Source organism: Chionomys nivalis, chromosome 13 (assembly GCF_950005125.1).
Source record: "Chionomys nivalis chromosome 13, mChiNiv1.1, whole genome shotgun sequence".
In the NCBI taxonomy this organism is placed as follows: Eukaryota; Metazoa; Chordata; class Mammalia; order Rodentia; family Cricetidae; genus Chionomys; species Chionomys nivalis.
Genome location: NC_080098.1, coordinates 58,858,495 through 58,884,976, shown reverse-complemented (window position 1 = coordinate 58,884,976; position 26,482 = coordinate 58,858,495). Strand labels below are relative to the sequence as shown.

The 26,482-nt window shown below is 44.6% G+C and overlaps 1 protein-coding gene across 9 annotated transcripts in view; it reads right to left on the bottom strand.

Annotated features, from left to right (window-relative positions):
* Positions 1–26,482, bottom strand: part of Phactr1 (phosphatase and actin regulator 1) — a 424,574-nt gene that overhangs the window by 40,378 nt on the left and 357,714 nt on the right. For all 9 annotated transcript variants that reach the window (XM_057786935.1, XM_057786937.1, XM_057786934.1 and 6 more), the window contains one exon: positions 11,578–11,899. In XM_057786935.1, coding sequence (XP_057642918.1) covers positions 11,578–11,899 — 322 coding nt within the window. The remainder of the gene's footprint in view (positions 1–11,577; positions 11,900–26,482) is intronic.

Below are 26,482 nucleotides of genomic sequence, written 5' to 3'. Positions count from 1 at the left end.
AAAACAGCTTAATGGAGGGAGCATATATTCTGGGCTCCTGGCTTCAGAGGGTTTAGTCTGTTCATGGTTTCTTGGCCTCATGTGCTTGGGTAGGACATCACAATGGTAGGGAGGTACTCACTTTATTGATGACTGGGAATGGAAGAGACAAAGACAGAGAGAGAGAGAGACAGAGAGAACTTGATTTTGAATGGGGAGGAGGAACAAATGAATATGGATATATAAACACATGGCTAGCTTCTTCCCTTCCTCTTTGTGCTTAGTTCTTAGCCCACAGAATAATTTCACTGATCTGCAAGGTAGGCCTTTCCCCATCAGCCAATCCTCTCTGGAACCCCCCTTACAGGTCTGTTCCCTCAGTCATCTAGACAATTCTAAAGCCAGGCAAGTCGACAATGAAGGTAACCATCAGAAACTTTCCCCTAAGTATCTGTCAATAAAAAAAGTCTCCCTAGCACCTTCTCTCTCCAAGGGTGTGGGCTCCGTGATGACCAGGGGCCACATTTTACTGATGTTTGTGACTGGTGGCTAGCACCATGCTAGAAACAAATTGAATACCTAGTAGTTGTTTATAGCTTCTGCAGAATAAAAGAAACATGGCGTACTAGATATTTGGTGCACTAGTATGTGGTTGATATGCATACTCGAAGGGTATTAATTAAGAAAATTTTCTGTGATTCTTAGGAGGTCATCTACTGGTCTACTGTGAGGCTCTGAGTATCACTAGTTGGTTAGCACCTTTATCAATGGGTTAGATAAAGACAGAAACAGAATTCTCATCACATAAGGGAAAGAACTGTACAGAGATTAACATTTTGAACAAGACAATTCTTTGCATTGGGAACTGTCCCGAGCATTGCGGAAGATCTACTACTGCCTCTGGCTTCTACCACTGGATCTTGTGGAGCCTCAAGAGGATGAAAAGGAAAGTATGCTCCCAAGGAAAATGTGCACTTCAATTACTGTGCTCACTTTAGTAGGGATCCTGCCTGATTCCAAGGCTTGACTGTTTAGTTTGTGATTCTCTTGGTAACCATTGTCAAGAAAGATTTTTCAGGTCAAAAAATATGAAAGCATCCAAGTGAGGGTATGTGCTTATAAACCTAGAATGCAGAAGGCTGAAGCCTGTCTAGGAGAGAGATCTCAACACAAACAACACACACACAGACAGACACCTGTGCCTCCCCACCACTCACACACACTAACACACCACTGATGGATATATTGTAACGATTAGTTTTTGATAACTTGCGGGTGTTTTCGAAAAAAAAGTCTGTCTACAAGCATTAGCATATAAAAAGCACCAGCATCCATCTTGCCCTGATCTTGCAGCATGAAGTCAGAAAGCATCTCCCTCCATTGAACTGAGGAGGAATCGAAGACCAGGAGGTCCAGCTAGGGATTGGCCCACAACTGCTTGGCTCCACGTTCCTCTTTCTGGTACCAGAACTGCTCACACAGTCAAGCACAACCTAAGACACTCACAGAAACTGAGAGACAACGTTAGGTAGAAATACCAAGACTAATTTCCACGTGAGAAATGGAGCATGTCGGGAAGGGGTAGGCTATGGGTCAGCCTGTGTATAAATACGATTTCATCACATCCCAAATGCCAGAGAGTTTCAGAAATATGGATCATTGGTCCCTAAAAGGACAGAGGACAGGCAGAAAAATGAATTCATTTAAACCCCTTACAACTTCTGGAAAAAAGAACTCAAAATACATCCTTTACTCAGGAAGGCTGAGGATCCTAGCCTATTTAGGGAGCAGCTTCCTGCTGACTAAAGTCCAAGGGGAAACAAATGCTCTCATGGCACACTTCTTATCTTAGCAGCTAATCCTGGACCACCGTACAACGCGCGCTCGCTTTCTTAAAACGAAGCTGATGAACTGTTTTCTTGGGTTTTGGTGGCTATTTCCGTTATTCTCCAGCCTCAGGCTCTGCAATTTGTAGCATAATTTCTCACGTTTTTGGTCTCTGAGAGGAAAAGGGCTGATTGCTCTCTCCCCCTCCGCAAACTCTTCTTTGTAACTCACACGAGTGAAATTACAGCTCATTCCTGAGAGAGCTTAATTTTATTTTCCATGTCATATTTGTGGGTAATAAATTTTCTCTAGCCTTTGAGGGAGATGAATATCTTCTTAGTCCGTTTTAATCACAGATGCATGCCAGAAGGCAACATCCCTTTAGAATACATTTTTCTTTAGGAATGATGTCACAGTTATCCCCCAAAACTTTTAGGGAAATGAAGACTTTAAAATAGTGATTTTTTTTAGATGTGCACAAGCATGTATTTGTGCAGATGTGTGTGTGCATGTGGGTGTGTAGAAGCTACAACCTTAGTTGCTGTTCCTCAAGAGTCTTCCTGTTTGATGAGACAGAGACTCTCAGTGCCCTGCAACTCACCAAATAAGTCAAGATGACTGCTTAGCAGACCCCAAAGATTTGCCTGTCTCTTCATTCCCAGCACTGGAATTATCAGCGTGACCTATGCCCAATCTCCTCTGTGTCACTTGAAGTCAGGTCCTCAAGCTTGCAAGGCCAAGTTATCTTCTCAGCCCATGCACTGGCTTTCAATTTTACAATTTGCCCTCAGTTCTTTATGTGTGCCATGGAGATGTTCACTAGCGTGTAATTCCCCACTCATGGGTGGTAGATGACAGGGTTTTCTATCTGCCAGCCTATTGCCATTCGATGGAGACAAAGGGATGTCTGGAAGCTCTCTTGGAAGGGGACCCTCTGATGAATGACCCCAGCCACTGGCTGATATTTCCACATTAATTTCTTTATGAGTTATTAAAATAGGGCCAATATCTTAGTAATTTCCAGTACTAAATTTTTAGAGACTAGAAAGTGATTCCTTGAAAACACATGTCCATTTGAGTGGCAAGAAAATAAATATCTGAGGGAGCACCATTGTGTTTTTCTTTTGTTTGTAATTTTTTTTCATTTGCTTTTGATGTCTATATGTCCATGTTCGTGTGTGTGTGTGTGTGCATGGATGCATACACATATATATGTGGAGGACAGAGGCTGACATTAGGTAAATTCCTTTTTCTTGACTTTATTATTATTATTATGATGATGGTTTTTGAGACAGGTTTTCTCTCTGTAACAGTCCTAGCTGTCCCGGAGCTCACAGAGATCCATCTGCCTCTGCCTCCCAAGTGCTGAGATTAAAGGCACACGCCTCTATTCCCAGCTTGACTTTATTTATTGAGACAAGTTTTTTTTTTCTTTTCTTTTTTTTCTGAACACAGAGCACATCCGTTCTATTAGAACTGACCCATGGGTTCCAGGGATTTCTCTATCTCTCGGGTGGCCCCAGTGCTGGGGTTAAACACACATGCTGTGGCCTCTAGCTTTCATGTGGGTGTTGGGCTCTAAACTCAGATCCTCACACTTGACTGGCAAGCACATCAGCAACCGAGCTTGCTCCTAATCCCTGTAATTTTGTTTTTCAGACAGGGTTTCACTCTATTGCACAGGGTGGCCTCGAACTTGGAATCCTTTTGCACGAGCCTTCCTGGTGTCAGGATTACAGGTTTTTGCTGCCATGACCAACGTCACCCTATATTCTTTGTCTGTATTCTACTGATTGTCAGTTGAGTTCTCCAAGCTTGTTTAAATGGCATTCTTGGTGGAGGTGGACGAGGAAGAGAGGAGAGTGACAGGAGGACGCAGGGAGGAGCGCTCTGCCCCTGGGCCTCTCACTAAAATAGGACCATTTTACATTTCAGCTTTCCAAATGCCTCTACACTTCGTATTTAGTTTGTGAACATCAGGTCTCCCATTTTTGGCAACCTCTCTTGTCCATTGATTTTCACCAACAAATGTTCTCCGGCTGTTCTAGGGAGACCCTAAGGACAAAGCAAGTCATTGTCCTTGGCCACTTAATTGCTTGTGAGAAACCCAATGACAAACCAATAGATCATTAGCACGGAAAGCATGGGGCACTGAAGGGAAAGAGGGCAGGGTGGTAGGGGTGGGGGAGGGGCACATTATCTTATCACCCAGGCTAGATAATGGTAACGGTTGGCACTCTCTCCTGCGCCTCTAGCCTGCTCTCACTGCACACCTACTCACCTACAACCATGTGCGGTCTTCGATCAAGTCAACAAAACACAGTCGTGCTACCCAAGTCTAGATTTCAGGCCCACCTGTAAGTTTCCTAATAAATTTTCATTCTGATGCTCTTTATGAAAATGCATTTCAAAAGAACAGGTGGGATGTAGGAATAGCCTCAATTCTTGCTTCTCGTTAGAAAGAGTCTCAGAGTTCACTCTTGTGAATTTTATTGTGTAAATTATATCTCATACCCAACATGCATGTAGGAGGGAAAATTCAGACTGGGCATTAGGAGTAATAAAAGGCTTTGTTGGCTTTCTGGGAGAAGGTAGACACACTGTTAGTGGAAAGAACTCTAGGGCTGGGTGAGAAGACCCGGGTTTATATCCCTACTGTGATCATAGGTTGTCTTTATCGCTATGAAACCAAGATAGTAAGTACTCCCTTCTTAACACTGCAAGTTTTGAAAAATATTTATTTACTTGTGTGTGTATATGTCTGTGGTGTGTGGCGTGAGTGTACATGCCACTGCGCCTGTGTGGAAGTCAGAGGACAACTTTCAGGAGTTGGTTCTTTCCTTCTAATCTGTGAGTCCCAGGGTTGAACTCAGATTATCAGGCTTGGCAGCAAATGACTTCACCTATTGAATCACCTCACTGGCCCCATCTGCATATTTGAGGGGAGGTGGAATGAGATTTCAAACACTGATGACGTGTATTTATGAGACACGTGGAGGACCACCTATGTTAGCCGTGAGGTTGTTTTGAAAGATGTTCTCATGACGCCTTCTTAGCACACTTAGGTAGCAGCATGAAAATCTCTCACATGCTAATGTTTATTGCACTGTCTGGAGCTACTTGGATGATGGGGAGTAGGGATCTACCATGTCATCCGGGAGACTAAGGCCGGCAGTATCTGTATAAATGCCTCATTAGATTTAGGGACTTGGTGGAGAGAGTCCGGCCCTACAGTCCTACTGACTGCATCAATAATGCTTGTTTCCTTCTAGTTCTGTGACCATGGACAAATACCTTGGGGTTTTTCACTCTGATATGGGAAATCACCATTTTATCCACCCCTTCCCGGCATTTTGTAGCACAGACAGGCTCATTTAAATGTACTAAGTATCAGCATTACCTTCAATAGTCCAGAGAGAATTCACAAAGGCCACATCTAGGAAGCCAGAATGGGGTGCTTCTTGCATATCCCTGGTTTTTATAGTTATCTGGCCAATAGTCAGAGGGCCAGTGGACACAAACCATGACCCCTAATGTCTGTTTGATCCAGGAATAGCCAAGTGCTCCATATCAAAGAGTTCTGATGTGAATGATTTAAAGATCTGATGGCCCTCGCCTGTTTATCCTCATGGAGGTTAGTTAGCAAGACTGTGAAAACCATGGGGACACTCGGAGTGACTACAGTGCTGCCGGGTAAACCACAAATCTGTGAGACTCAAGAACTAGGGTCAAACCCATGTATCAATGGATAACTGGAACTAAAGGAAGGGGTGCAATTAGCTCACTAGGTAGAACCCAGAAAGAGTGTTCATTTAGCACCCAGAATGCCAGTCTGAGACACTGCAAATCAGAACCCTGCACAATAGGATCTGGGTGGTTCTTCATCACACAGTAGTCACTGTGAATTCCCGGGCATTATACGGAAGCTGCTTTGGAAGAGGCTCACACAGTACCAGCCCGAGAAAGCAGCTATGCATTCTCCAGGGCAGTGGTTCCCACCCCAGAGACAATTCAGGAGACAACTTTCAATGTCCAGAGAGTTTTTGTTTTACAGCTGGAAGAGATGATGCTGTGTTTATAGGTATTGTCTTAATTTCAGTTTTTCTGCCAGCCGGCTGCCTGGCTTGCCCACTGTGCAGGGAGAGGCAGCCTTGCTCACGATGAGATCAACTTGCCCTGAGATCGTATCGCATCTTTTGGAAGAACCAGTTAAAGCTAGAAACACTATGTGTGGGTGGCGCTTAAGGGTGAGTCTATACCTTGAGATCAAAGAACTAACCTGAAATAGGAGGTTGGTAAGCCAGGCTTCCAAGAAGCAGGGGTAAACATTGAGCCAGAAATGCATGATATTGAAGCTCTCATCCAGGGACAAGGGATATCTTCCCCCAGAAATACACTGCATATAAAGATGTAGACCCTTCCCTCTACAAACAAAACTCAATTTCAAATCCATGCCAATTTATCAGCGAGTCACACTGAGACCTTGGGAATTTCATTCTGCAAAGGCAGTAAGTCATATCTGCTACTTGCCACAGGGCACTGAGATTTGAGGGTGAAACATTACAAATGTCAGCTGATGCAGTCAATATAGATGCCATACGGGTAAGGCCGAGGGACACTGTGGGACTGCTCAGTTAGGAACAAATATTATTCTTTAGAATTCCCTGTGACCTTGAGACAGCACGAAGCAAAGTAACCAATGCCATGAAATGGATCTGCCCTAGGGTTAGAAGCTGAACTGGGCTCTTTGAAAGGTTCAAAAATAATCACGAGTTCATAGACTTTTCGAGATGGAAGGGATTTTGGAGGGTGTGCTGCAATGTTCAATTTCTTGTGTCCAATTTAAGCAGGATTCCTTTTTCATTATTCTCAATAAGCAACAATTTCATCCTAGCTACCATGTAAAAGCGAAAAGGGATTGTACAAACAAATACTAAGTTATGTGTCTATACTTATTGATATTTCAAACAAAACGTTGTATCCTTTGAGACAAATTTCCCTGTAGCCCTGGCTATCCTGGAACTTCCTATGCAGCTGAGGATGACCTTGAACTGACCTTTTAGCTCCACCTCTGGGAGCTGTGATTATGAACTGCTCTTAGTTTCGTGTAGTGCTGGGGGATTGAACCCAGGTCTTTGTTGATGCGAGGCAAGCACTCTACCCACAAAGCTAGATCCCTAGCTCCGTGATTTATTTCTGTGTGTCGGTCACAATGATTGGTATTCAGTGCTCAATGGGTGCCGCCAGGAATTGCAGATTACAGGACCTTCCTAGGGTAGGTCAACTATGCTTACTCCGACCTGTCTGTGTTAAAACACGTCTGCCTCATATTTGAGCAGAGGTAGAGTTATTCTGTTTCTAAGAACTTTCATATTAGTAATAATAACTAACTTCAATATATCTGGGATAGAGTTATTGATTGGGACAGGTCCCTAGCATATGGCACAGCCTTTTGTATAGCATATTGCATAGCTACACTAGTAAGACCACTGGAACTCATGCTGGCAGGATACTTTATCATTTGGTGACTGTTGTTCTTCCTTCCCCGTTTCCTGTTTTTTTCTCCGAGACAGGTTTCACTGTGCGGCACAGGCTGGATTTGAACTCGTGATCTCCATGAGGTTTTCATGTGTACACTATTTTTCTCAGAGGGCTCTAAGTGACCTCACCAATGGCCCTGGGGCTCTTCTGTATGTGTGATTACAACCTCGTAACGTCACTCTATCCTCATTTTTTATGATCATTCTTCTAAAAACTTTGAGTGTCAACTGCCAACTTAGCACCTTCATATGGAAAGCTTCATTACCCATTTGGAGAGCATATACTACTACTTCCTCTGAAGTGACTAGAATGTTCTCCCATGTCATCTGGCCACACTTCCCTTTTAGCTGTCAGAGAAGACTACCCCGCTGCTCCCCCCCTCCAACTGCTGAGAGTCGTGTTGTCGGCACTGCTCCCACTCTGTCCCCTTCACAGATGGGCTCACACAGTCTGACCTCCCAGGGAGTCTAGGCTCTGCTGAGGCCAGCTCTGCTGTCTTCATCCTCTCCCTAGCACCAGGCAGAAAACCTGCTTCAGCACCAGCTATCCAGTGAAGAATTGTTGGAGGATCTTCTCATGTCTAGGGGCTATGATTAGAATGTGCTTCCCCAAACCCATGCACTAGAAACCTAACCCCCAGTGCAGCCGTGCTGAGATGTGGTTAGATCACAAGGACCCTGCTTCCGTGAATAGATTATCATTATCATGGCGGGAGGGTCTTGATCAAAAGAGTACGTTCATTATAAAGCAGATATAGCCCCACTTCTCCCCCTTGGCTGCTCCCACCCTCTCATTTTCCAGCTTGGGATGACACAGAGAGGAGGCCCTTGCTGGATGCTGGCACCGTGGTCTTGGGCGCTCCATTGCTGGAGCTAGGAAAGAATATGTCTGTGTCGTTTGGATCACCCAGTCTGTGGTACTCGAACGGCATCCCCTGGCAAACGTGTACGTAAACTGCTGGGTGGGCCCCACACTCTCTTTGAGGACAGTGCTGGGGCTGGGGAGAAGAGGCAGGTGCTGGGGTAGGAGAGGCCTGCAGCCACACGGGTGAGGACAACAGAGGTCTGGGAGAGGAAGGGTCAGGAGCAGGGGCCAGGGCAGCCGATGCAGACATCTCCACACCGCAGCAGAGTGGGGAGGATTTGCTGACAGTCACTTATGGGGCTCTCCATGGATGACCCTAGATTTCTGTGTGAGCAACAGTAGGTACGAACCTGCCTTTAATCAAGGGAGAAAAGTCTTCTTTAAAAGCACAGTCCCTTGAGGATCTTTCTAGAATCCCTTCATATCCCACTTCATTTTGCCAACAGGAAATGAGAGCACAGAGATCACTGAATGGATTGACCTCAAAAAAAGTGAGCAACTGACTGAAAGCAAAAGTTCAAGTTCTAGAATGAATGCCAATTAAGACTGCAGAGCTTTCTGTAGAGAGGAAAAAAAAAAACATGCACAATGTTTCAAATGGTAAAACATCACTTTTCAAAAAGACTTGAACAACCCATGGGGGGAAATAAAGACCATATAATTCAAAGAAACTGACACACACACACACACACACACACATCCTTCAACAAGATCGGACCAAATCCATTTCCAATGTGCCTTTTAGAGGCACTGAAGAAAAATTTTATGTGCTACATAATTTTGCTTAATGCTCACTGCCATTTATTGGACATTTATGGTATGTTGTGCCATAATCTGACTGATTATGTCATTCGATCTTCACAAAGAGCCCGGATGAGGCTGGTCTGCTAGTGTCCTCCTGGCTTTATGGATGAGGAATGAAAGCCCATCAAGGCTAAGTAACACACTTTGGGTCACACTGATAATAAGCAGTGTGTCTAAGCTACAAATCCTGATTCTAGACCGCACTCACTCGGCTGTGAGGTGGGATAAGTATGAACCCTCTCTGGGACTGGGGATAAATACAGACCATGCACGTTTCTAGTTCTTTGTGCTCTGATGATGAGCCTAAACTATATAAATAAACTCTGTTGTCAGGGTCAGAGGAGTAAAAATCTGAAAAGATTCAAGGTCATCTCAGAAGAACACACACAAGATGTCAAGAGGTCTAGAGAAGCCCTTTATGTAGAGAACACTGTGGCTATCTTGAGACATTTGGAAGCATATCCTAGGAAAGGAAGACCAGAATTGAGGCGAAGGACATCTGTGTTACACAGGGAAACGGTTATAACTTAATCAACCCATCTCTAGAATGGGAACACTGCCTTGGAACTCATCAAGACCCCCATGCAGAGACCGGACAATGAACAGGAATGCATGGTAGACATGGGATCTGTTGCCTACTCTGCCGTCGAGTTCCCTTTCACAGGCACGACAACTGTTTATAGAAAAGTAGGTGTCAAAACCCAAGGTTGCTTAATTCCTCATTTGATTTCCATGGCGATATATCTTCAGGATTAGATCACACTTCTGGAACGATGCTCTACAGGGGACTTCCTAGTAGGTCTCTGGGACAATGACAAAACTACTGTGGGAAGGCCCACGGCTCTTCACAAGCACAGTGCTGTCATGTTAGTAATAGTTCTTCTCCTTACAGTGTCATGTGGGGTACCTGGGAGCTGCCGGGTGGATAGGGAAGGAATCCTATGCTGGGAGACTTGGACAGGAGAAGGCGGACATCATGTTGGGGGTTTTGGGTAGTGAAAGGGTGGAAAGCATTGCCCCAGACAACAGTTCTCTTGTTACAGGACAAAGTAGTCCATGACCTTGATCTTCACTCAGATCCTTATCCCAGGAGACAATGTGGATGCTTAAAAAAATCTCTCCAATTTGTATTTATTTGGGAAGAGGACTTTTCTCTCTTAGGATGAGTGGTCTTGTCAGAATGATGGATATATTGATTCTCTTTGTTCTGCTGTTGTCTGAGGGGAGCCTAAGCCTTGGCCTGGGTGACAGCTGAGGAGGCACGAGGAGGTGGCAGGGCGCAGGGTGGTACAAAGTGTGCAGATAGTCCCCCTCTTCTTTATCCTGGCCTTCTCTTTTTTTGATGCATTTTATTGAAGAGCCCTGTTCGGTGAAGGACCTATCATCGTTCTAAACTCGAAACATGCCACGCATCCCTACTGAGACTGTAAAATGGCATGTTTGAATGAAGATACATTAAGTAATATCCTAATAGGCTATTTCCGGTATCTCTGTTTAGAAATCAAAATTCATCTGAGTCATAAAATCCTAAACCCTGAATGGTGGTCACAGGAGCACAAAAGTCCCAAGGACCGATGTGACGAAGGCAAGGATTGAAGTCTTAAGGAAAGAGTCACAGGAGAGAGCGAGGGGACATGGAGTAGTGGGACCCAGGCTTGACTCAACCTACTGCACAGGACACTGTTTTCTAAAATATGTTTGTGGAAATAACAGTTATTTTAAGATTCACTCTTACTGTGTATAAGTGTTTTCCTGTGTGTAAGCAGCACACGTATGCTTGGGGCCACAGAGGCCCAAAGGGGGCACCAAATCCCTGGAACTGGAGCTACAAACAATTGTGGGCAGCCACGTGGGTGCTGGGAACCAAACCTAGGTCCTCTGCAAGAGCAGCCACTGCTCTTATCCACTAAGCCATCACACCAGCTCCTGAAGCAATGGTTTTTGCTTTTTTATTTCTTTGAATTTCCAATCTGTCACAAATGGATGTTTTCATAAAATGTAATAAACTTTTTTTAAAAAGAAATGAAGCCTTTTAATATTCAACAAGCATACAAAAAGATCTCATCTGATTGCTATAAAAGTATTGAAAGTGTGTTCTTAACTTCTGCAGTGTGGGTACAAATGGGTAATGAGCATTTTGTGGGCATCCTTTGAGTAGGTGGCATTGGGGAACTTCCTCGGCCTTTCTTAGTTTCTTTACTTAGTTTCCCTAGTGACGGACATGGTTGGCAGTGTGCATGTGTGGTATATTTCAAGGTGTCATTCAAAAATTAAGCTATGATCGCCCTCATTAACAATACTGATAGTTGGAGCCCATCCTGGAACTTGTTCTGTAGACCAGGCTAGCCTTGAACTCACAGAAGATCTACCTGCTTCTGCCTCCCAAGTGCTGGGATTAAAGGTATATGCTACCACTACCCAGCTAACCCTTTTTAATACTCAGATTTGACATGACTTTACTCTCAAGCCTTTTTCTGTTCTTCAAAGGGAAAAGAATGAGGCTTTACACTCTCTAATCCCCAGCCTGTCCCCCCTCCCAAGCAGTCCCCTTCCCACTGTTACCTTTCCAGCCTCTGCATGGTCATAGCAAGTGTCTTGTTCAGCTCATCGATCATCCTGCAGCCTGAGGGGTGCATGGGCAAGGTGCCGGTAGAGGACGGGAGGTGCTGGCCGTGGCTGCCATACTGCAGTTGGTGCTGCATCTGGGATGGCAGGACAGTGTGGTGGTGTTGGGCCACGGCCTGCTGGCTGCTCTTCTGGGCTGCGTAGGATGCCAGGGAGAGCTCTGGCCCCCCGACAGGCATACAGATCAGGACTTTCTTTGGAGGTAGCGGAGGCGACAGTTTCACTGGCAGACAAGGCAATTTCACAGGGGCGCCAGGATCTGCGGCAGAAGGAGGGCGAGAAGAAGATGTGAGTGGTGGGGGGCATTAAATGAAACCCAGAACGTCATGTGTTTGCACTTTGGAACCACAGCCTCCTGGAGGGTGGACGCTATTCAGTTTTCTGGCCAGACTACTCTGGCACCTGGATAGAATGGGAGATGGGTCTCAGAGTCCATCAATCAAGGCTTCTCAGAGACCCAGGTAAGATGGCGCCAGGAAAGCATGTGCCATGGAAACAGGAGCTGAGGGAAAAAAACAACCCTTTCCCAGGACCTACCACAATGACTATGCATTTGCCACTGTTAAAGTAACATATGCTTTCAGCTGGCAGGGTCCAACTTGCCTACACTGACACAGGACAGAAGTCCATACTCTGTTCAAGTCTTTCCTTACAAGTGACCATGCTGCCGTCCTTGATTCCTTAGCTCTCACTGAGAAGTTACTTTGTAAGGCTTAGGGGCTGCAGAGCCTGATGTGGGCACACCAAGTAGGGGTGGGGTACGAGCATTGTTGCTGGGTTGGTGTCCACTCATAACCAACTGTGGTTCAAGCTGTACCCTTAAGGGACCGCACACATACACCTGAAGGTAATTTTACATTTTCCCAATAACTTTGGTCATGAACAAAAGGTTGCACACAGCAAACCACCAGAAAGTGGCCCCTTTGGTGAGGCACAGGCTTAGAAACCAGTGCTTGGAGAAAGCCGAGGGAGGAAGATTACAAGTTGAACCCATCTTGGGCTACAGAGTAAGCTCCCGTCTCCAAACAAAACAAAAATAAAGGACCAAAACAAACTCAAGAGCTTCATGGATTCAGAAAGACAAATACTGTAGATTTTTTTCTCATACAGGAACCCTAGATTTTAATTTTTATGTATGTGTGAGTCTGTATGTATGTGATGTGGTGAACAGGTGTGTGACTGTGTGTGCATGTGAGTACGTATTTATGGGCATAAGTGTGCATAGGTGTATACATGTGTTTTATGAAATGAAAAAGGGTACTATGAGAGAGAAAAACACTTTGGGGGATAGGAAGACATAAAAGGGAGGCTAATACAATATATAGCATATGGCAGGCAAACACAAGGGAGACTACTGGAAGAGGGGGCAGTAAGCAGGGAGCAGGGTATTGGGGAGGGGAGTAAGGGAAAAAGGTCAACAAAAGCAAAATATATTTAAGAATTAAACCTATTACTCTGTATGCCAGTTTTAAAAAGTAATTAAAACAAACAAACAATCAACACTAACCCCTGTCCTCCCAAGGACTACCCCAGAGCCAGCAAAACCAAACTGAGAACAAACACCAAAGTAAACACTGAAGAGTGTCCCTTGTCTCATCATGGCGGCACTCAGGACAATGTATTTTAGAGTAGAGCCAAGCCCTCGGTTCTGTGACAATGTCATTAAAACTCCCTAGACAGTCCACATTAAGATGAGTCAGGGTCAGACAAACTCTCAGAGAGCATTCTGGGAGAGATTTTGTAGTTTTCTTGCTTAGTATTTCCTGAATTCATTTGGTCCGGGAGAGGGGTGAGACTGAGCTTGCCTAGGAGAATCATGTTCAGAAGGGTGTGCCACGGAGGTATCTTCTTGCCACGGTCCTGACCACTTATCTTTGGAGTCCCCAATTTCTCTCCACCCAGTGTTTGTTTCCTTCCACCTAATTTATACTGGAGCACAGACAGGGCTAGGCTGCCCTTCAGTTTAAAACTGAGGACTCCCTTAGGCTGCCTGCTGCTTGACTCAGGCTTTTAGACCCACACTTAAGTAGTCTGCTCTGAGAAAGAATGTTTCCTAGGGTACCCAGAAAGCCTCTGGGCAGAGTTACTCTAATAGCCTCTCCTCACTCGGTATCCCACAAATTCAGGTCTCCCCCCTCAGCTTGCTCTGCCAAGCGGCTTTTCTGCTCACTGAGGTCTTCCTCAGCCTCCTCTGGGTTCCTTCCCCTTAGCACACTGTCTGCCAAGAAACAGGAAGAGCTTATGGTTCCCTGCCTCTCCTTGGGACCCAGTGGTCTGTCCTCAGCATGACCCCTGCATATACCCTCTATTACCAACTTCCGATGTTACTGACTATGGTGACTGGGTCTTAGTATAGTTCTTTCCTGTGGTTTGGAATATTCTGCTGTGTCTTCTTGGCCAATTCCTATTCTGCTTTCCAGGTTTAACTCACACACACAAAAAAAATTCTCCCAAACTCACCTGGCTCATTGTATTGTGCTTTCCCCACTATACAGAGAATACACATTGAGTTGACATTAACAATAACGGCAGTAATGACGGTGACGAACATTTGAGTCAAGCTCAGATCAAGTTGCTCTTATCTGAAGTGCTTGGAACTATTAATATTTCAATATAGACTCTTCTAGATTTTAGAATATGCACACATACACACATGTATTGGGGATGGGGCCCAAGTGCAAACATGATATCCATTCAAGTTTCATATATACCTTTATAGGGAGAGCAGGATAACATCATAAATTTTAATTAAGATTTGTTTTTACAATTATGAGCATATCTGTGTGTGGCTATTGCATTGTGTGTACGGGTGCCCTCTGAGGTCAGAGGCATTGGATCTCCTGGAGCTGGAGTAGAAGGTGGTTCTGAGTCACTCCATGTGGGTGCAGGGAATCTAACCTGTGTCTCCTGCAAGGGCAGTGTGCTCTTTTAATTGATGAGCCATCCCTCCAGCCTAGTTTCAGAGATTTTAAATAACACTGTACAAGAAGCAAGGTTCCTACACAAATGGACCATCAGGCAGGATCACCCGTGGCTTCACATCTGCACCAAAAATGTTGGATTTTCAAACATTTCCAATTTCAGAGGTCTGGACGAGGACTATTTCACCTAGGCCATGCTTAATAACCACAAGCCAGACACCGCTGTTCTAAGTGATTGCCATACAACAACCAACTTAATCACCACTTCCTGTGCATGTAACTGCCTCCTTGACCAGAGGACAGCAAATGGGTTGAACTTAAGGCATCCCTACCATCGTGTTCGATGCACTGCTGGTCTGACTAAAGGAGGAAAACACAATTTTCCCACATATTTATCTGGTTTGCTAAGATTACTGACTTCCCTTCCTAAGTTAAAAGTCTTTTATATTGTGTGTTGTGTGTGTGTGTGTGAGAGAGAGAGAGGGGGGGGGGGGAGAGAGAGAGAGAGAGAGAGAGAGAGAGAGAGAAATACGTGAGGAGGGGGAGGTGTGTGTACCACAGCACAGGCATGGAAGTTAAAGAGCCACTTTGCGGAGCCAGTTCTTTCCTTCCATCTTTACGAGGGTTGTGGTGATCGAATTTGGGTCGTGGTGATTGAACTTGGGTCTTCAAGCTTGCATGGTTGGGAGGCAAGTGCCTTTACTGGCTCAGCCATTTTGCCAGCCCTGAAACCTTTAAATTAACGAGTATTTCTCAAGGATTATTGACTAGTACATAGAATAATATTGTTCGAGGTATGAAAAAATAAACTTTCTGAATGAAAAGCGGTGTTCCCCCACTGTGGAGCAGATGCAGCAAACGGCCGCACACTTCTGCTCGCTCCGAATGTGGCCCCTGAGGCAGAGCAGTTGCACATGCTCCTTTGCTGAGCTGACGCTCTGCGGTGCCAGCTGCCTGTGGCATTCTCAGGGAACCCTGAGATGTGATGGATCTGAAGGGAGCTCACTCTCAGGAAGGGAGAACACACACACACACACACACGCTTGTTTTTTACACATTTAAGCAAACACCTTTTTTTATTTTTTGTTTTTTCCCCAAACAGGGTTTTACTGTAACTTTGGAGCCTGTCCTGGAACTAGCTCTTGTAGACCAGGCTATCCTCAAACTCACAGAGATCCACCTGTCTCTGCCTCCCAAGTGCTGGGATTAAAGGTGTGTGCTACCACCGCCCATCAGTAAACACCTTTTTTCAAGGTATAATGAAATGTGAAATAAAATCTAAACAGAAGAAAACCCACTACACCAGCAACTGAAGTTAAAGTAATTTACATATAAATACTCAAAAAAACTGGCTCCAACATTTAATTTTTTTAAAAATATTTATTTACTATGTATACAGTATTCTATCTGTGTGTATGCCTGCAGCCCAGAAGAGGGCACCAGACCTCATTACAGATGGTTGTGAGCCACCATGTGGTTGCTGGGAATTGAACTCAGGACCTTTGGAAGAGCAGGCAATGCTCTTAACCACTGAGCCATCTCTCCAGCCCCCAACATTTAATTTTTAAAAATATTTTCTTTCAGGGCACTAGCTTCTCAAAGGTATGTCTCATCGGCCTCACTGGAAGGCTTGGCAAAGACTCGCTTGTAAGCCTCACCTTCAGAGCTCAGCTACTGAGGGTCTCTGATGGAGTCTCCCTGGAAACAAGTGTCCAGAGATAGATCACTCACGTCAATGGGGACCATGCATGGCAAGCGTGTCACAAGTTACAGGGCTAAGAAGCAGAACCCAAACTTCTGGAACTAAAAAATGTTAAGGTGCATGGGACCATGAAAGCATTGGTAGCTTTAGCAAAATGCACAACCCTCTCTTCAATGTTTCATTTTTCAGTCTGCAAGATGGGATGAATCGCCCTGTCACATGACTTGTGGACATTTTTAAGATATGGAAACTGGGTGGCACGGTGCCCAGTAGATATGAACTATTGTTCTTGTTACTACCGTCATCATCAATGAACATTTCCTGTAGGAAGAAAGCCCTCTACTCAGGCTGGCCTAGGACACTCCCAGGTCCAGGACTCCCTCCAGCCCAGTACTTCACCACAATTCATTCTTCTTGACTTGTTGCTCATACTGTTTGCAGTGGACAGCTGTGATGGGTTGATCAAACCTCAGTGAGTGTGGTCATTTCCTCACCCATCTTCCTTGCCATCAGGAACTGAGCCTGGTACATAGATGCTCAATATTGTTTTGTTTTTCTTCTTATCATGTCTACATGTCCGTGGGAAAAGGTGGGACATGGCCTCCAGCGTCTCTTCCACTAATGAGGTCCAAATCAAAGTGTAGTCTCTATCTAAATGGGCCTGAGAATTGCCCCTCTAAGACACTTTCTCAATGCTGCCCCCCAGCGGGTGAAGTGAGAATGCGCCAAGGCTTCTCTGAGGAGATGTAGCTAGCTGCGCCTCTGAGAGCACTCACTGAGCTGGCTGGCTTCTGGAGGCTTCTGCTACAGGCTGGGGGTGGAGCCCAACTGGTGAAACCATTGCTGGCAGAGACTTCAGAAAAGCTGGGCTCGAATTCTAGCTATATCGTCAAGAAATGTGCTGAAGCCATTCAACACTCCCTGGCCTCAGTTTTCTCATCTGTGGAAGAGCTCTATGGCCGACTATACAGGTTGACTGCCAGGAGGAAACAGGTTAATAGATGAAGCCTTCCTGTTAGACACTGAGGGAATAAGAGGGTTACAGGTCAGTTGGAGGCCTGAGCTGACACAGGGCTGAGTCACCTCTGGGAAAGGAGCATCTTCCACAAGGAAGTTCTGCCTAATTTTACAAGGCCTCCATACCAGTGAGCAGTGAGAGAGGGTGTATGATAAGAGACTCCCAGCGAAGTCCTTGGTGTGCCATAGGAATTTCTCAATGGAGCCCTGACTCTGCATTACCTGCCTCACTCACAGTCTGCTTTGGAGGTCAGCTACTGTATGACCTTACTCTTAAAAATGCATTGTTTGCAGTGTTGCTATCAGGAATTTTTGTCAGGCCTCTGAAAATCCACCAATGCAGATGCTTCCCAGCCTGAGGAGGGACAATGGGAGTCAAGTAGGCCCTGGAGGGTGCAGTGTGCCCTAGCACTACCCTCATCGGCAAGCGAGAGGAAGTTTGGGTAGTGCTTGGAAAGAGGAGCTGTCACCTATGATCCATTGGTTCCCATGTCCATTGAACCTCCTGCTATAAAAAGCCAGCGGGACAGAATTAGGAGCCGAGAGTTTGGACTTCAGTTTCACTAGCCAGGAAAACTCAGGGATAAAATTGCTTCTCATACTTGGATAGCGACGGACTGAATCAATCCCTTCGCATCTACTAATACATGGCGCTCATCCGTTTAGCTGGAGGACACGCTCTGCCTCTGGCATTTGTGATGACAGATCTGGGGCTGCAGGAAGACGCAGCTCTGCCGGCTCACTCGTTTCTGTAGCCAGGCTGATTGAGATGCAGCGTATTCATCAAACTGTCTCTGTTGATGGAGTGGAAGAGGCAAAAATGACCAGTTCCAGGAACGTGGACAATCAACTCAAACTGTGAGTGTCACAGAGACTTAAAATCCACAAGAGGGTCGTACTTCCGACACAACAGCTCTGGGTGATGATTTCAGACACAGAAATGAAAATGGGAGATGATTTCTGTCATCAGTTCTCTTGATGGAGGACTTCAGGTCCCGAATGTGAATCAATGGAGGCTAAATGACCCCACATGGAAGATCCCTAGTCCAAAAACCTGAAAGGCTCACGCATCTTAGATATCTCATAGCTGGCCTTACGCGATGGATCAGAGTAAAAACGCATGCTCACAGAAAATACTATATACAATTACCCACAAGCTATGCATATGTGGTATATATGGAAAAATCAATTCTGTGATTCTATCTGGACTCTATAACCAAGATGATTCACTGTATCACATAAATGAAAATATTACAAAATCTCAAATAATCCCCAAATCTGAAGCACTCCTGGTCCCAAGTGTTTCAAAGACAGGGCATCCAAGCCACCCACTTCCAGTCCCTTTTCACACAACTACCGATGAACTTTTAAACGGGCACCTGTACGTACTGATGTGTAATTACTGGTGTGTGCGCAGTGTTAATTCACAAAGGTGTGGAAGAATTTCTCCGTCATTTGTCACCTGGTTTCAGCACGTTAGATGCTCTGATCTCCTTTAGGAGATACAAGTTAGAAAACTTGTAGAAACCCCAAGACATAAGAAACCCGTGAGACATGCACTTAGTACTTAAATTATAGCACTGCATCATTGTTCCCCTTGCCCGAATGAGAGAGATCACTGGAACATCATCACTTTCTTCAACACAGTAGCCTACCCCAGGGGCTTCATGGTAGCCTGAAGTCTTGCTTTGGTCAAAGAGAAAATATTCTGACTGACCTTTTGTAAGGCCGTTGATTCAAAAGGAAGTGCCCCACATTCAATGCCTCACATCAGGCCAAGGTATGGTAATGACAGCTTGTGTCAGGCATTTGTAATCAATGCATCCAGAAACCTTCCAGAATCCTGAAATTGAAGGCCATCATAGCAGACGCCAACAACAGCAAATGAATTTGGTTTGAACCCCTCTCTTTCTGAATACTTCATTCTCAAATTTACTTTTCCCAATAGCATCTTGGGAGGATTACAGTGAAGACCATATCTCATTGAAAAGAACTGATGGGTAGCAGATAAGGGTCATTTACCCACTGAGCCACGCTGGCATGCCACCCTTGCAGGACATGCAATTCAATTAGATTCTTTTTAATAGAGTTGCCAGTAACAGCCAGGTGACTCCTCTCCAAGAATTACCACTGAAATAAAGGCACTCATGCCAACAAATGCATGCTGAGAAGGTGTGTAATTCTTTTGCTAGACATTATAAATCGCCTATATGAAAACACATGATACTATTCATTCTTTATAACAATGGATGAGTGTTATTGTTGGCAGAGAGATTTTGCTACAGAGTGGCATGTCTCTGAGCCTTATCCAGGATAGGCAAACAATGTGGGAGAGGTCCAGAGGAGGACAGCAGGAAGGGAACTCACTTTCATGTTGGGTTGTGGAAGGCTGTTATATGTGAGAGAGGATTTGATGAAAACCACATTCATCAGGATGAGCAAGACCATGCCCATCTCGTCCCAGAACACTAGAAACAGAAGATGCAGCCGCAGGGAATGCAGCTTTAAATTTAGAACAGATAGAAGAAAATACTACATAGAGAATGCAGACATCTACTCTAAGGGAGGATATACAAGGGGAAGGTATATATTAATTCAAACAACGGATTCAAAGAGATTTTATGTAGAGAAAACCAAGAATCGTTGCCACTCATCTCTAGCCTTGACTCTCAGATTTAGCACACTGGTTCCTAAAAGGCCTCAGCAATGGGGGCCCCTTGTTTCCCCAAAGTGGGCATCAGTGGGATACACATAGCAGGGAACACAGCGAACTAAATTCTCACCCGCATGAAACCTACCTCTTGGAGAGTTATTTTTTCAGGAGAGCTGTGGAGCAAAGAGCCACTGCCAGTGGGCAGGTCTTGGGAACTTCAGCTATTAAAATAGGCAGAGCCTTCCTGGCTCAGATTTGTGGTAGCTGTCGGGTTTTCTGTACAAACTGTGATAGGCTCCCCACTAACCTTTTGAAACTCATCCCTGCTCAGTTCATAGGCACCATGGGCAGAGCATTTCTTTCTAACAAGGTACTGTAACTCGTGGTACAGTGACCTTCAAGATGGGGTCCTGTTTACTGGCTGCTGCGTGGTTTGAGATGTGAGCTGCAAAATCTGCCGTAGCAAACTGGTACACATGGAGAAGCGGCTACTGAAGACAGCCACTGGTGTAAGGAAAGCCGTGTGATCCCGGAGCTTGCTCTAGTGTGGGAGAGTATTGGCTTTGAGGAGCATTTACCATCTGATAACTCTCGAAAAATCAACAAGTCCACCTTTTCCCGCGTCTCCTTCACTGAAAACAAAAATCTACTTACATATACTCTGACCTGAGCATCAGAGTCCAGTTACGAACTGCGGAACAAGAGTTTGCAAGAATCCAAGATGGGACCTTCACTTTTTACAATTATGTTTCTCTTCCTCCCACTGCCGTTTGGACGGGGAATGCACAGATGCCGCTAGGCCTCTTCTGTGTTGACATGAAAGCAGAGGGGTCTGTGCCGCTACTTAAGCACTATAGGAGGTGAAAAAAATCAGGGCCCTTAGAGTGAGGAACTGTATTTCGTACAAATTTTGAGTGGAGAATATATCAAGAGCATGGCTTTTAAACTTATTTGGGCTTTGTTTTAAACGGTAATTTTAATTCGCTAGCTTCAAGAAGAGATCTGAATCTGGGCCCAGCACTGGGGACTCAGTATACGTGTGGCTTGTGTTGGCCAGTGTGTTAGAGTTTTGTTGGAGAGGAACTGCAGCCAGAACCCAGTTTTCCTTGTCAGTCTTGACCCACAGATGCCACCACTCCCAGTCACTTGTCACCAGGTAACTGGTGTTGACAGCAAGGTTCTGAAGTGGGCAGAACTGCTTAGCTCTCTTTGAGCTTTCTGGGCCTTCTATCAGGGGCATCTAAGAAACCTTTCCAGTTAAGGCCAGTCCATGCTTAGAGCTTGGACTTAGCCACGGTTCATCTTGAGCTTATTGACAGGGACATGCCACATGGAATAGCCTAGGTGACAGACTATCTCCCCTGGCATGTACGCCATAAGGTGCAACAGTATTTCTTCGCTGTAACGATTCCTGGCAGGTGCCAGGCAACTAGAGACACCCTGGTTGGTGCACAGCTTGCAGGGACTTTCCTCTAACCAATTCAGATGGTTTACTTTACCCTGTGTCCCTTTCTTAAAACGCCACAGAGGCTCTACCTTGTTCTTGCTCCTGCTTCCTAATCACCCTTAGGCTCCCCTCAGAGCCATATATGGGGGAGCCTAGCTTCTGTCTCTAGGGCTGTAAGGTTAACACGCTTGCATTTCCCGCTTGGGCCTGCCCTTGACCCAAAAGAACACAGAATACCTTCAAAGTATCAGTTACCAAGAAGTGTAAACTGTCTACTTCTGTGCTATGAGCATTTCCCCCCATTTACTGGGTCAGATAAGGCCCAAGTTCCCCGCACCCTAATCTTTGGAAGGTGAAGGCAGAGGTGGAAGCACCCAGTTGTGCAGGGCTAAAGAAGGGAACGAGGAAGGCACAGGTAGACTGTCAGAGAGAGAGAGTGGGGTGGGGAGCAAATGAGGAAATAAATCTGAGAGCAACCCTACAACAAAATGCAATTATGTATCCAAATAGGACTGCAGAACAATGAAGGTGCCCACAGCATCAGAGAGATGACTATAAATAGAAACACTGGCTTCGGCTTAACGATCATTGCACCTATTCTCATTAGACATGCCTAAGTGCTGGCACTGGAAAATTCTACAGGGCACAGATGGTGTTCGTTAGGCAAAATTGTAGTTGCAGACACTATGCTATATTGAAATTTGCAATCACTGAAGTTTGCTGAGAGTACAGTCGTTTCTTGATGAACACTAGAAGTCCTTGCCAGAGCCACTCCAGCAGAAGCTCAGGGGTCTTACATCAAGTGGCTAGTATGTGCACAGAGGCTACACACACCTCCTGTGTACGTCAAAGAAGCTACTGGTTTTGTACAGTACCTAGCACGCTGGGAATGTTGCGGAGTACAACAGTGATCACTGAATGTTTATATTTGTATCACTTTTTTATTATTGTTATTGGACCTTGAATTTCAGCCTTCAAAATCAGGAAAATTAATTTCTTTTAAAAACATTTCTTAAAATTTATTTTATGTGTATGAGTGTTTTGCCTGCAGACATGCATGTGTGCCACGTTCGCGTCTGGTGCCTTCAGAGGTCAGAAGAGGGTGACGGATCCCCTGAAATTGTAGTTGCAGATGGTTGAGAACCACTGTGTGGGTGCTGAGGACTGAATGTGAGTCCTCTGTATGTACAAATGTTCTGACCCACTGAGACATTTTTCCAGACCTGCAAAAATTAATTTTTGTTGCATAAATCATCTTGTCTATATTAATTGGTACGGCAGCCTGAGCAGGCTAACATAAGTTATGAAAATAAAGAAGTAGATTTTCTAACTTGTTAATTGGATGTAAACACACAAAGATTAGAAACCAAGAAAGCTGGTGATTTACTACCTGTCTAGCCACAATCGACATCTTCATATTTTTGATCATCTTTCGTGAGAAGGAGGTAGAAATGAGAATGGTATATACCTCAAGGACTAAAGGATACCTAGTAAAGTTCTCAAACAATGCTAGCTGCCCAACTGCTACCCAGATGTGACAGTCAGTCCATGAAGCCATGACATCATGAGTTATTCTTCATTCATCTGCTACATATAGGGTGCCTGCTTCTCCCTGATTCCTCATTCAGAAGGTACTGGTTAGTCATGTAACGTTTAACGTAAGATCCCTGGTAAGGATGCTAGGGAAGCCATTGGTGGAGACTTGGGAAGGTGGGAGACAGGGTTTTGTCCTGAACACACTTTCCCTCTGGGATCATTCCAGTAAGAACCCATTTTGAGGCTCATTCACCTTGGATCACAACACAGACAGTGCCACTGAAGACTGTGCTTCTAGAAAGGTAAGACTTAAATACCCAACAACTCCGGACCCTGTCTCCTCTGTTACTAGGCCGGCTGATGATGGAGAAGATGGAGAAGAGAATGTGGGTGAGAAAGACAACAAGAACACAGAACGAATGGGGGCCTCTCTCCACTTGACTGAAGAACTGAGAGTTGGAAGATACACATTCCTCAAGGCCACTGATAAAGCGGAAGCAAATCCTGCAGAAGAGAGCTCTGCATGCCACTCTCTGAGTGTGAAGTTGGATACTGCTCCCATCCAGGCTCCCATTTCCTCCACATTTTGTTAGTTCACTGCCCATTTCTTTCAACCGTGCTCAGGGCCTTTCAATCGTCCAGCATTTCCTTTCAAACACAGACAGAACAAAAGTGAGAACATACTAGCCACTCACAAGTCTTAATTTAGACTTCTGGAGTTCTTAGTTGATTAATTCCTTCTGACATGGCCCAGATGTCTCTAGAGCAATTAGTAACAGAACGGGGTTAGCAGGGCTCTTCATGGTGATACAGACTCATTATGACTGATTGCTCATTTATGAAAATGAAGCAGTGAAAATGAAATCAAATGGAGTTTAGACCCAAAAGGATAGCGCTAGCTTGACAGTCCCAATTCATCAACACCTCTCCTGATCTTATCTTGACCATATTTAAGAGACAACCACACCCAAGACAAGGCTGGAATTATTTTTATACATGTACTCCAAACCATAAGGTGTTGATGCTCATAGATCATAGAGACGCACTCAGATCCTCGGTCCCTCAATGTACAGGCTCCTATGCATAGCGGACCCACCTAAGCTTCTGAGCTCACAGTGAGGCTGCCATGTTATTCCATCCATTAGATAGCTAAATAAATTAGAGGATGTTGTGAATTGAAAGACTGTAGCTATTCTTGCCTATCCTTCTACTGCTCGTGGATTCTTGCCAGCTCATATTGCAATGATGAGAGAAGTTTTCCTGGCTCAGATAATTCCACTCAATGCTACTACTAATTCTGAGGTGCACAGCCCACAGTTAGCTTTGTTGGTTTCTGACAAACGTCTTCAACTGTTTCCTATTTATGTTCAGTCTACACAGCGACCCAGGAGGGGTCTTTTTGTTTGTTTGTTTGTTGTTTTGTTTTTCTTTAAGACTGGCCTCATTACGTAGTCCTAGCTGCCTGAAACTGCCTATGTTCACCAAGCTAGCCTAAGTTTAGAGAGATCTTCTTGCCTCTGCCTCCTAAGTGCCGGGATTAAAGGCACATGCAACCCACCATGCCTGTCCTCCAGGAGGATGATTTAAGGTCTCATTCCACCAAAGCATCCCAAACCCTCCAAACCTTGCTATTTCTAAGGAACAAAATACAAATCTTTGTAGGTCACCACCTGGTGAAGCCCGTTTCTAGGTGGTTTTAATTAAACCCTTAATGGCACCTTTATCCCAGCTGAGCCACTGAAGCGACCCTAAAACATCTCTACCTCCAAGCCTTCTCCAGAGTCTTCTTTCAGAGAATCCCTTCCCCAGTTATCTATGGATGCCCTTCACCCCGTGAAGGTCAACAGCGCTTCAGTCTTCTTCAGGGGCCCTTTGTGAGACTGCACCAAACTATAGCTCTACTCTGAATGGCATTTGCTGGAATGCTCTAATACAATCACCCTTGGTGTCTGTAGAGGCCTGCCTTAGGACTCCCGTGGACATCCAAATCCATACATGCACAAGCCCCTTCTACAAAATAGCATGGTATTTGTATAGACCCTACACACAGTTCCCCTATACTTCAAATTATCTCTAAATGACATAAACTCCTTAGTTCAATACAGATACTGCTTAAATAAATGTAACATCATGTTATTTAAAGAAATTGCAAGAAAAATCAGTCTGAACACATTCAGTACAGAATTTTTAATAAATATATTTGCTCTGTGGTTGGCTGAATCAAAGATACAGAACTGACGGATGCAGAGGGCTGATGGAGTATATATTCATTAAACTAGCACAGAATTGTGCCCAGTTTGGCCATAACTCAGTGTTCTGACTATGGCAGGCATGTTGAGCAAATATGTACATTATGGGCATGAAGGGGTTTATTTTTCACAGGCTTGAATTCTTCTTAAGGTGTGTTTGCTGTCCAAGGGTATATAACTTTGACTTTGTAATTCTAATCCTAGAAATACCCTGATGAAACCTTAAAAGGACATATGCAGGCTACTGCAGATGCTCGCTGTCCTATTTTTTACAGAAGGGAATGTAGAAGAGTTCTTAGATCTGCACCAAGCAGCTGATAAAACCACACTGTACAATAGTTACTAACACAAGATCCAACTCATACATCGTTATGTGCAAAAAGCAGCTGAGAAGGCAGTATGTACAGTGAGTTTGATTTTTTTCTAGACAGTGGGTACATGCCTTAGATGGAGGCCTTTTTCCCTTTGATTTGATATGAATTAGAATGTTGAGACACTAAACCGATGTGTTAAATAGTTCTTAGAGAGACAATGGCCCTTTTACACCACAAACACGCAGCAATCTGTGTTGAAGCTGAACTGTATAGAGAGATGCTCTGCTGCTGTGGGGACAGTCGCCGATGTCCTAGCAGGTGGGGTGCTCAGGTTCCCGTCGTGCTTCCAATGCAGAGTCCTCCCAGCCCTGAAAAGTCACTTCCTTTTCTTGGCTTTCAGTCTGTCTACTGTATGTTTTCTTACTTCCTCCCTCATTACAAGTTAAAGTGTAATAGAGGTCACTTAGTTCCATACTATTTGAAAAAAACACTAAATATGTTGTATAAAAGCAGTTGATTGTTGTCTGACTAGATCATTCATGTTGAAATGCAACTCCATCCCTGTGCATACATTCATTAGCCACACAGAGTGAAGGAAGAAAACACATTTTAGAGCAACTTTGATAAGCCTGTGATTCCTCTAAAGGCATCTCCCGCACTTCTTATTGGTTAGATTACTGCTATCGCTTTTTGAGACAGGCTGACCTCTAACTTGCTGAGGAACCTAAGATGATCTTGAACTTCTGATCCTCCTGCCTCTACCTCCCAAGTGATGGGATTACAGCCATGCACTACCACGCCTAGCTTCTTTCTTTTTAAAGAGAATTGACAGTAAGTGAATGAAATTAGTTTTAATTGCAGAAATATTCTAGACTTTAGATCAATAACTTACAAACATTTAAAGGCTTAACAGACTCATTATGAAGGAAGCAAAGCATTTTTCTTTGCCTGTGTAAACATTTTGACATTGATTCTAATGCGCCCAGATGGGCAATAATCTTGA